Genomic DNA, 12,031 nt, shown 5'->3' with positions numbered 1-12,031 from the left:
TGGGAAGGGGAAACCAGCAGAAGATTACTACAGCATGCACCCCCCTCCCCACATACACACACACACACACACAAGTTGGTCTTCCTATCTAAATGGGGACCGTCCATTCATCTCTATGGGAAAAACCCTTAACCCCTACCCATCCCTAACCTTAACCATAAGTAACTAACCCAAATACAAGACTTTTGGCATTATTACTTTTTTGATTGCATTCACAGATCTATAAAACTGAGGTTATCCAAATGGGGACCTCAAAAGATGTCCCCAAAAGTAGGGAAATTTCAGGTTTTACTACACTTTGGAGACAATTTGGTCCTCAAATGTGATCTATGCAAACCCACACACACACACACACACACACACTCAAACCCTGGCAATACAGGTGTAAGGCAACAGTGCTAACCACTCCACCACTGTGCCACCCAACATAAAGAAACAATCAAATTTAATTAAACATGTACTATATAGAGAGATACAGCTCTGGAGAAAGTCTTCAGCAAAATTTTCAGTTTCACTCATTTCTCAATTTATGGATATGCTTCTGTGTCAAATATAATATTTTTTGTAAACTCCAATCTGGCTCTTCTCTGTTTCCCATTAATGAAAGGTCTCTTCCTTGCTTTATGGGACTTCAGTCCTCCTTGTAGGAGCCTGATATGAACTGTCCTAGCAGTGCACTTCACGCCTACATGTAATGTTTCCCATTCCTTCTGAAGGTCACTTGAGGCCATCCAGTGATTTATGAGGCACTAGTGGATAAGCTGACAATCATCTCTACCATTAGAAAGTTGCTTCAGTCCTTTACTTGGCTGGTTACTGGTCATCCCCAGTGTCTCCTGCTTCATCTTATTCTTGTGTACTGCTGTCTTAGAAATTTTGAGCCAGGAAGCAACCTAGCCTTCTGATAGCAGAACCATGATTAAACCAGGATTTAAAAATGCAGATTTTCAAAAATATATAGAGTGATCTCTTAATTTTTTCCAGAGTTGTATATAGATTGTTCTTTGTAACACGCATTATACTGACCAACCAAGACCAAGTGAGGAACCAACCATGGGCCGGGTGCTGGCTCTGCAATTTTGATGATTGTTCCTTTTCAGCATTATCTAGTATGTTTTTTTTAAGTCTAAAGTTTACTACCACTGTTATTGTGTGAGTTGTCCATGTGCATTTTGAGCCAATCATAATGATTTTTGTCTATGTCATTGGACACACTCATAGACAGTGTGGCACATTTTGGAAAAATTCAACCAAATGAGTGCCAAGCTGGTATAGAAAATGGATGGATGGATGGATGGATGGGATGGGATGAAGGAGGAGAAAAGTGAACAAGAACTGGTCACCAAAAAACACTGGTCTTCTGCTGTATGGAAATATTTTGGATTCCATAGAGATAATACTGAGCAAAAGCAAGTGATTTTTTTCACACTTTGTGTCTGTTGGCAACTCGTGGCAACACCACCAGCTTATTTGACACTCAAAATATAGTTTATTTCAAAGTTTCAAGTCCTTTTTTGTTTTATAAATATCTTAATATTTATCTAAAATAATTAAAATACCACAATGTGAACTTTTTTCCACTATTGTTCAGCATAACTCAATGCACACAATATGTTCACAAAATAAAATTATACATAGGTGTCAGATTTTCTTAGGCAATTAAACAATTTTCTTAGGACACAGGAACTGCGGAAAGTTAAGCTAAATAATTTAAGTCAAAGTCATAACAAAGAAAGGCTACCCTACTCCAAGAGGTTAAAGGGCTAACTTTGCATTTCGTGAATCTATGGATGTCTTCTTTTGAGATGTTGTCGCATTGCAGTCATGTTGTGATATTTAAGTTCTGTGAAGACTGCATTTTCATTCACTTTTAATGTGCAGTGCTCCCACACATCTTAGGCTTTCACTCTCTTTCTGTTTGAACCCGAAACCTCATATAGGCTCCGCCTTCCTTCCGTGAGATGGCAATTTTAAACTGATGCTTTTTAAAAAAAAATTCAGTCAGAATTTAATCAAGTAATCATGACAGCTCGATTTGAAATGAATTTGTGTTAATCAAAAATTAAAAAATGAAAAATAAGATCTAAAAATTTTACATTTCACTCCTTAAAATTAATTATTAAATTGAATAATTTCATTTAATCAATGATTACTTAGCTGTTAAAAATTGAACTGCAGCAGGTGCCTTTGTGCTAATAGGCTGTTCCTTTTATGCGATGATTTATTAAATTGATAGAGCTAATAAATTTTACATACTTAGTCAAAATCAATCAGCCCTTAAGTTACTTTTCCAGTACAGTTAGGATGGTCTGTTTAACATTAATGTGACCAAATTTATATTGGGCGAATGCCAACCAATCAGAGAATTTTTCATTATTTTAAATACTGTACAAAGGAAGCTAGCCAAAAACATTTTAAGAAGACCAAACATCCTGCTCTATAGAGAATTCTTTGGCCCATCTCATTGGAATTGGCATTGGGGCCAAATCACATTAGATTTAACTATGACCTTCAAATGCGAAACATTAGCATGCAGCATAAAACTATGAAATGCTAACCTTGATCTCCTCCTCTTCCTGTTGCTCTAGTAGTGGTTCGTTCTCTGTTGTGCTCTCTTCGACTCCAGTCACAGCCAGACCCCCTTCGCCTGCTGACACACCCACATACCCGCCAACTTCGCCCTGATAGGCCTCAATCTGCCCTGCTCCCCACAAGTCGACCAATGGGGGGTGGGAGGGCGGAGCCAGACTATGGATGGTGCTGTTGGGTGTGGCTTGCAGGGAGTGTGTAGCACTGTGTAGCCTGTGTTCCAGAGACTAAAAAGAACGCCAGACGTGTAAAACTGAGCAGAACTGACTCAAAATCCCATCTGCAACCGCAACGCCTGTGTACATATTTTCTGCCAATTCAACGAATAGAGCATGAATGTAACTGGCTTTCACCTGTTGTTGTTGATACTGCAGCAGTTGCTGTTGCTGGTAGTGCTGTATTTGCTGCAGCTGCTGTATTTGCTGTAATTGGCTCTGCTGTAAGTTGAACTGCTGCTGTTGCTGATGTGTCAGATAGTGTGCAGTGCTGCCCTCGTACCCTTCGGGTCCAGCCGCCATGACGTAGGAGCCAGCAGCCGGGGAGGCCACTCCCGACGGCTCATTGCTAATCGGCTCCCAGGCATCAGAGGAGGAGAGACAGTAGAGACCTTGCGAGACATACGTGTGCGGCCAAACCTCGGCAGAGGAGTGGTGAAGGATCTGGTCTGGGAGGAAACATGGGAGTGGGTTAAGTTCCAGAAGCATAGATTGAAATGGCTGATCACAGTAGTATAGTATATTCCATCCATCTTCTAAGCCCTTATCCTGGTCAGGGTCACTAGGAGGGCAAAAGGCATGAGATGGTTAGTCCATCTCAGGGCAAGTTCAATATATTGAATTTTCACATATCAAGTTTTCCAGCATTTGTAGCATTACTTTTGCTGTACTGCTGTCACCAGCCATCATAAGGAAAATTTATCAGAGATGAGCTGCGTAAGGCTGGCTTATTCACCAATGCAAGCTCCCAGTAACGCCACAGACAGACATGACGAATTGAGCTGATGCTTTCTAGAGGACTCTGCTTCCCAATCATTTATTTGCCGTGGAGACTGTCTGGCATTTATGATTGCTTCAGACAATGTGCTGAATCGTTACAATAATCTAATAATGCAATTTGCTAAATATACTGATTTCATATTTGAAAAATTAACTTGGTAAATAACCTTGAGTTTTGACATGAAATTTCCAAGAAGTTATTTGTTTTGATTAGTTATTTAATGCCTATTTTTTTCTGTATTGTTTCACTGACTCTCCTCTCCAGTGTTTTCCAGAGTGTCTTATGAGGGAATTTGTTTTTGTTTGCTGCAGTTCGGAGTCAAACACATGTAAGCGGAAATCATGCCGTTCGCTGCAGCCTGACGGATACCTCTGCTGGTGATGCTCTCCTGGTTGACCTCGCTGAGGTGAGCTACGCTGCCCTGGTTGGAACCGGCACTTAAGCTCTCCCCATCCATGGAGGTCCAGGCCAGCAGGGTAGCTTCTGAGATGGCAAACTGCTGCATCACTCCTGTGGGAGGAAAGCGAGAGAGCAGATGTGGGTTTCGTCCTCCTTGGCCGGAAGCAATGACGGTTCATGAAGGTGGAACGGGAAACGGGCTCAATGGGAACTGGAGACAAAGATATGGGGGTGGATTTCTGGTGGTTGTAGGGGGCTGTCTCACCGGCAGCAAAGCGGGCCTCCTTCTCGCCATCACTCAGGTCACTGTAGGCGTCGTTCTCCAGCTTCCTCTCACGCTCGCGCTCCCGGTTCAGGTGGGTGCGGCCGGCGCTCCCCCCCGCCCCGATGGTCTGCATGCCCCAGCTCTGCCACTCGATCATATGGGCAACACGACCCTGCGCCATGGCAGTGGGCTTGGTCACTTTGTCCTTCATGGAGCGCGTCACACCTGAGAGGCGCCATTTTGGGACAGATGGGCGTGGTACAGAAGGGAGAGGCCAGCGACCGGATGACAGAGACAGCAAGAGAGAGAAGGTGATAGAGAGTGGTGGAGGGAGACAGATAAAGACTGTTAATATCTCAGAAATATCTCCTGGTCAGACTTCTGCAGTGAAGAGTCTGTGTGATGATGCGTGCTGGGTAATGGGGTTAGTTTAAGTGCAGACATAGCAGTTTGCTGATATCCAATGATAAAGGCTATGCTTCCCAGAAGTGCATTAAGAAATTATGTTGTATATTAAATCATGGTGGCTAGAAATGGACGGTGATGAATGAAACTTTTTGGCTTGTTGACATAACACCTATTAAACTGCACCTGACAGTGACATACTCGACCCAGCACTTTACCTTTATTTAACTTAATCGAGTCATTGTGTTTCATATTTAGGTAGCTGTCGGTATATATCTAAAAACTGACTATATATCTGAGACACGCCCCTTTAAATGATTGGTCTGCGGATTTGATGACCATAAACAAATGGGTAATGCTGTTATGGATATTGGATCACTTTATACTACAATAACACTACAGCTAAGAACAAGTAAACATAAATAAACAATACAGTAACACTGACTAATTTGCCACTACACCTCACAACAACTACACAGAAGCCAACCACCATACACTACATTTCCCACCCAATTTTAACAACAAGCCACATGAAGATGCATTGTGGGTAGTGTATTTCTTATTTTGGATTTTGAGGATTGACGTCATCCCATCAATGACTACAACAGTCATTGACATGCATTTTCCATGGAGGTAGGAAGTGATACAGGGTACCCACAAGGGGCCATGTTGGCTCCTTCCTCTGACACCAAACTCTGCCGGACCGGAGCCAACATGGTAGATTTACCAGTCACAGGACAGACACACACCTGACACACCTGTCAGAGAGGACTTAGCCAGAGCACCAATCCCATAGGCGTTGGAGTTTCGCTTCAGGCGAGGAAGGATGGAGGTGGTGTCCTCCATAGAAAGCTGAAAGGAGCGAGGAGTATACAGATGGATACAGGGGGAAAAAAAACGCAGAGAGAACCGGGGGGGGGGGGGTGCAAACCCCACAAGAGATGGTGGCAGCGGTGGGGGGAGGGGGTTCATTTGTGAGGGGTGGAAACAGGGATGCCGGGAGGAGTAATTAGGAAAAAGTCAGCATAAGATGGTGGGAATGAGCAAAATAACACAGAAAGAGTGAGTGGGGGAGAGAGAAGGGGGTGTTTAAATACAGCAGGAAATCCTAAATGGACAGAAGGACACGGAAACAGATCTACGTAGAAAATATCTACGTTTCCCATGGACATGGTGAACAGTCTGCCCCTTGTCCGCTTTGAAGTGGCCTTACTGAGAATGAGGCTTTTAGTCTGACACACGTGTGACTGTGAGAGAGTAAACAGAAAGTGCACAGAGACTGTTCTAAGCACTACAGTACAGCAGCACGGCACCAGCAGAGAGGTAAAGAGAGAGAAAAGACAGATATAGGAGGGCAGGAAGGGAGGCGGGTAAAATGTACGTTACCTAAGGTGAGAGTTAGAAAATAAAAAGGATGGAGGAATGATATTCACGAAGACTTACATTGATTCCTTCCCATGAAAAGTCTGTACGGCCATGCTGAGAGAGGAAGAGGAGAGAGAGGGAAAGGCAAGGGCACAGGAAAGGAGGAAGAGGACAGCAGGGATTGGAACAGCAGGAGGAAGATTTAAAAGCATGCGAGCAAGGAGGGGGGAGGGGGGAGGTAGGTCAGAGACAGAGACAGAGAAGGTAAGAAGGAAAGAAAGAAAGCAAGAAAGAAAGAAAGAAAGAAAGAAGGAAAGGGAGGAAGAGGAAAGTTAAAAATAGAGTAGCAGAAAGAGGGACAGACTGAAAGACAGATCAGTCCATAGTACACACGGCGATGGTGCCAATTGGCCATATGCAAGTTTCCTGTCACGGGTTCCTCCACTGACATCACAGCAAAAGTGGCAGGACTAAAACCCAGGGCCAATGGGCACGGAGTGGGCGGGTCTCAGACAGGCCAGAGCAGGAGAGGGCAGGTCACGGAGAGGCCAGGGCAGGAGAGGGTGCCCAAAGTGCACCTTATGCTAGCCTCATTTCCAGGTCAACCGACAGCTCGAAGGTAATGCAGATGACGGCGTCCGTAGGCCTCCTGAGGTACTGTGGGAGGGTGCAGGTTAAACACAGAGGCCTACAGGTCAGCCGCTTCATGCCGAATGGTTTGCGGCGTGACCTCATCCATAAACGGATGTCAGGTACTGCTTTTGTGTCCCGGTCACAGCTGGGCAGTCGGCGGTCACCGACCCAGTGACGAGCACCACCTTGACAGGTTGGCATGAGGTCGTGTCCCTCAGGGACTTCAGGTTCCCAGGTCTGTAGAAAGTGGAGCACCACTGACCAACCACGAGCGGGGAAAGACACTGGGAAAGGGGCAGAGTCACAAGGAAGGGGTGTGGTCACTCTGAAAGGATGGAGCCACAAATAAGGGCAGGGTCATGACGAATGGGCGGGGCCATATAGAACGGAGGAGCAAAGAAGGGGTAGGGTCACTAATAACAGGTGGGTCTGCACAGAAGGGGTACAAAGAAGGGGTGGGGGGGGTCGCAAAGAATGGGCAGGGCTGCAAAGAAGGGGTGTAATCACGTGAAGGGGAGGGGCTGCATAGAAGGGGATGGGCCACAAAGCTGCAGGGAGGCATGTGGCGTGGGGTGGTGAGATGTGAGCAGTCACGGCGATGGCCAATGCTGGGCTTTGGCTGACGCAGCCCAAGAAGCAGTGCAGGATGCATGATCGAGCTCCCTTGCTCACAGTATGGTGGCTGTGTTAGCAGCTCAAGCAGTGGGCTGCTGCCTTCCATAAATAGACACTCCTGTCTTCCTGGGGTAAAGCTGGAGTCTCCCTGGCGGCCATTTTGGATCAAGATTCTCAAAGTGTGATTGTGGGGGTTGGGGGGATTGCAGCCGGAGCTGACGTCACACAGGGATAGACCTCGCAGCAGCAGGATGCTGCTCCATTCAAAGACACACCGGATTCATTAGGAGAAAATAAAAGCTACTGGTATATAAACATTAATGGCCTACCTGTTCCCCATCCTTCTGTACTGGAACTCCGTCCGCCGCTAGCAACAGGAAGGAGAGGGAGAAGAGCCACACATTTACAGGTTTATATAGGAATTACAGTGACTAAACAATAAAACATCAGGGTGTTTGTTAGTAAGAAGGAGCTTTTTCTGTGCTGGTCCTCACACAGTAATAGTAATGGCCTCAAATGGATGCAGTGCATTTACAGCTGTGCTGATGTCACACACAGCATCAGCAAGGAGGGAGGAAACCAAGAAGCAGCAGCACCAACAGTTTAGTTTAACAAATGAGTTCATCAGTGGAGTCCATTTTTTTCCTCTCAGTCCAATCTTAATTAAAACATAACTTAATTATAGAGGTCTTTCTGGTAATTAAGTTTAAATACGGTATGGTCTCTGGGCAATTTTTTTTTCAATCAGTGTATGGTCTCTGAAGATGGGAGTTAGTCTGCTGAGCTAGAAAGATTACTAAATGACACGGGTTTAAAATCAAGGCGACGCTCAGTCGGGCCTGGTAAGCGGATACCCTGAAGGGTCTGTCTGTCATCGATAGCCTGGAATGCCTCTCTGCTACATTCGTTTGTTCTGTTTATGAAGACAAAATGGAGCACAGTCAAAAGGCTCGCCACTCTGCCCACAACTTCCAAGCACCATTAATAAACAGACCAATGAGATTCAATAAAGGCCTGATCTCAACTAATCCCACTCTTGGTCACATGACTGCCTGTCAGTGACAGCTATTGAAATGACATGTACTGATCCGATCTGTGAAGACGGGAGTTACAGAGGGGTGGATAGGGAATGGGCCGAGGACGGATCTACGTGACTGCGAGCATCAGGCGATCACACAGCATCTCAGTCTCCAGCGAAATGTATTCTCTCTTCTGTGTTCATCACCAAAGCAGCCATACTTTTCCAGTGCATGTGTAGAATGAGCAAAACAACAGTGCGCTCAGAGAGGTCTGTGTGCCGGGCTTTCAGAAAGAGCATTGTCCAGCTCGAGATCGTCGTCTTGCTGGCAGAGACATGGTGGACGAGGCTTGATCCACGTATAAATGAGCTGCTGGATGCCGGCCCGCTGACACACCAGGTAGGTCTGGCCGCCGCATCCGGGCAGGGTGTTGACACTCGCCACAGGCCGGAAGAAGGTGGTGGGGGGGACGGGGGTCACCGGGCTCCTCCCCCTGCTGCCCCCACCGCTCTCTCCAAACATCACATCAGTGATAGGCTGGAAGGAAGTGGGAGGCCTGACTCATGAGGGCTGGGTATTGGGAGAGGCTGGGCAGCGCTGCAGGGAGCAGCTGACGATGGCGGCGGGCGGCGCGCTCAGGCCAGAGCCATTTGGCCGCCGCAGTAAAACATTTCTTGGCACGAGGTTTCAGACGCTGATGTTTATGGATTAAAAACAACCCTGTTCTGCGGTGGATTGTTGATAGCAAGAGAGCTGGGAGAAGGGTGCAGGCGAGCAGCCCCCAGGGGCCGCCCTGGAGCCCCCCCATGAGGCGTGGACGGAGCCACCTCCTGGAAAAACCTTCAGCAAACACACAAATTCTCACACAGCCCCTAAGAAACACTCCACAGAACTGCTGTGCTGGACACAGACTCGCTCAAGAGCGCCATTAGTGTGACTCTGGGCTCATTCGAATGCTTTTAGGAGATGATGGATAAATTGGGTCTAAACCTGCTTAGTGCCTGCGTTCCTTATGGTAACATTTCATCAATGACAGCAATTTCGATTACAATCTGGCCTTGACAATGCACTAATATCTATGTTCCCAGCAGCAGTGGCTCCAATGAAACTCTCCAGTTGCATAGCACTGCATATTATTATAATTTCACCACCCACGCGTTTGTTCCCTGTGTCTGAGTCACAGGTTTGTGTCACTGATAATTGCCCCCCACCCCAGTCCTATCTCCTCTACTCCTTCCCCATGGTCAGGGCATTATTCAGTCACCTGTTATGTGTTTGTGCACGTATGTGTCAGAGTGTCAGTAAATCAATGCATCAATCAGCTCTGGTTGTACTGCACTGTTCCGATATCAGTCATTCGGTGATTGAATCAGCGGGTGAACGTGTCACTGTGTCGGTTGAAAGACGCAGTACCGTTGCGATGTGTGTGTGTCAGTCAGTCAGCAGTTTTAATCAAATCGATATCAGGGAATCCCTCGGTAAGGCAATATCATAAAGACAGTCAAACGGAACAGGACAGAGCTGAGACGTGTATACAAACATTGACGGCAAGAAATACGACGGCGCAAATGAACATGGAAATGTGTGTACAACTAAAATAAATAAATAAATAAATAACACTCATGATCATTCAGTTTTTACCCCGCAGCCTTATGTATCACGCCACACTAAATATTTGGCAATATCTGCAAATATTTGCATTAGATGCATTGCACGTTTACAACAAAATGACAGTCGGCAGAAATGGAAATATCTGAATATCTGTAAACAATGCATTCCAGAAGGCAATATGGTCACGCGAAATGCTGGGTTATCTGCTCGGATGGGAGACTTTCACTGCGATCTCACATGGCGATGCACTCAAATCCAGCGTTTTAGAGCAACATTAGGAGCCTTTGATCGCCTTCCAAAGTAGCCTCTCAGTAATAGTGAATGCGATTTAGCCATTTCAGCATCTCCCCACCGCCGGCACCATAAGGCTGGTGCAGCTTGACGAAGAAGCGATTTGGCCGTATCAGGGAAATGCTGCATGGCGCACAGTTTTAAGGGGGCTGATGTTTACGGCCGCGGTGTTATAAATGATCCCTGTCTGCGGTAGCTTGCGATCAATAACGGATGGTGTTATGAGCTCCGTTATTAGTACATTGTCAAAGTATCTTAGCCTAGGTAACTGAACTCTGAAGTTTGCGTAGGAGATGATGCCTAATATGTTAACATTAACGTGAGTCAGATCCACCACACTCGTTCCCAAGCAGGGGTATCCCTCGAATTACTCCATTGTCTCGATACTGTTTGAAATAACACAACGCGGGGCTATGGATCACCTCATTCATGTTAATTAACTTTTAATTCCAAATTTTGCTCAGTGACAGTCAAACTTAATCTTATATAGTTAACGCTTCATTCATTTAGTTTTTTGTGCGCATTTCAGGAATACAGTATTAAATCCTTTCGTGATTTATCAATGGAATATTGAGTATTAATGCATGCATAATTATAAGTACTAGGATGTACTTAATTATGATGATAATGCAAGAATTAAGCACGTGACCCTGTATGTTGTATTCCTTAGTTCGTATAGCGGTTTTTAATACAGACTACTGTAAATTGTAAACATACCAAATATAATTTATCTCAGTTTTTCAGTTTCCTTAATTGAGTACTCATCTGCTAAGAAAGAAGTTATTATATTATTATATGATATATTATTACATATCATATATTGTTATATATTGTTTTGTATATATACCCATATTTACGTATTTTAGTGGAGAATCGTCTAGAAAAAAAAATATTTAATTCAGGAATATGTTCACGGTATTAAATATCGGTCAAAAATGCACAAAAACCACATGCATTTGAAATAAACATTTATTTCGGCCTTAACGTGAATTTTCCCTATGTATAAAAGTGATTTCTCCCAATTTCTGGCATATATAATGTAGATACACGTTGTAGATATATTACTGTCATCTCAGATATGCATTGCCTATAGTAGACAAACATTTCCCATTTCGCTATATTCACCAAGCATACATTGCATTTGTACAAATGGCCCTCAACATGATCTAAAGATGACTTTCAGCGATGATTTGAATTTACTCTAAATAGCTCTGGGGTCTCTCTTAATGATTCGCTTATGACCTATGCATTATACGTTACACAGATGTCAGGAACGCTGCACATATAAACATCTCTTTCCGGGAAAATGCCGTTTTACTCTCATTGACTCCGCGGACACCTTGACATCGATTTACTCCAATGTGACAAACATGGGTAGAATCAGGGACGCTTTTAACCTAAATACTACACGCAATCACACACAGTCGTTTCCTCACGTACTGCCTCTCCTTCTTTCCCCCTCGCTCCGGTCCTCCTCTCCCAGCAGTGAAATTCAGCATGTCTCCCCGCTCCACCTCTCCGTCTGCCTCCACCTCTGTTTATACATGCAACGCTACGCCGCGTAAATATTGTTCTTCAACAATAGACTGAACGCTCCCGTTTCTCCCGTTCCTTCTTCCTCCCGTCTCTCTTAGCCTGCAGTCGCTTCCCGGTAGCCTCTGTCACAGCGATGCAGTCTCGCCCCTCCATCCATCCATCCTCCCATCCCTCCCTCCCTCCCACATACACTCCGGCGTACACATACATCGGTAAAAAGCGCACGATGCTCGGGCCCGCCGGCTTTCCAGTACCGTAGCCCGCGTTATGCTCCGGCGTGCCCATGCCATGCGGAACGCCCCAAAGC

The 12,031-nt window shown here is 45.3% G+C and overlaps 1 protein-coding gene across 9 annotated transcripts in view; it reads right to left on the bottom strand.

Moving 5' to 3' along the window:
* Nucleotides 1–12,031, bottom strand: part of fam131bb (family with sequence similarity 131 member Bb) — a 33,585-nt gene that overhangs the window by 5,818 nt on the left and 15,736 nt on the right. For 2 of the 9 annotated variants that reach the window (XM_072716416.1, XM_023792746.2), the window contains exons 2-7: nucleotides 7,597–7,634; nucleotides 5,404–5,506; nucleotides 4,250–4,474; nucleotides 3,955–4,095; nucleotides 2,943–3,253; nucleotides 2,559–2,816 (exon numbers count right to left, since the gene is read on the bottom strand). In XM_072716416.1, the coding sequence (XP_072572517.1) occupies nucleotides 2,559–2,816; nucleotides 2,943–3,253; nucleotides 3,955–4,095; nucleotides 4,250–4,474; nucleotides 5,404–5,500 (1,032 nt within the window). In that variant the 5' untranslated portion in view covers nucleotides 5,501–5,506; nucleotides 7,597–7,634. Of the gene's footprint in view, nucleotides 1–2,558; nucleotides 2,817–2,942; nucleotides 3,254–3,954; nucleotides 4,096–4,249; nucleotides 4,475–5,403; nucleotides 5,507–6,097; nucleotides 7,635–11,628; nucleotides 11,871–12,031 lie in introns of those variants that run through there. The other 7 variants (XM_023792750.2, XM_023792752.2, XM_023792744.2 and 4 more) reach the window with 6 other exon arrangements.

This window comes from Paramormyrops kingsleyae, chromosome 9, assembly GCF_048594095.1.
Source record: "Paramormyrops kingsleyae isolate MSU_618 chromosome 9, PKINGS_0.4, whole genome shotgun sequence".
NCBI lineage: Eukaryota > Metazoa > Chordata > Actinopteri > Osteoglossiformes > Mormyridae > Paramormyrops > Paramormyrops kingsleyae.
The sequence above is the reverse complement of the archived record's forward strand: the minus strand, read 5'-3'. Positions and strand labels throughout refer to the sequence as shown.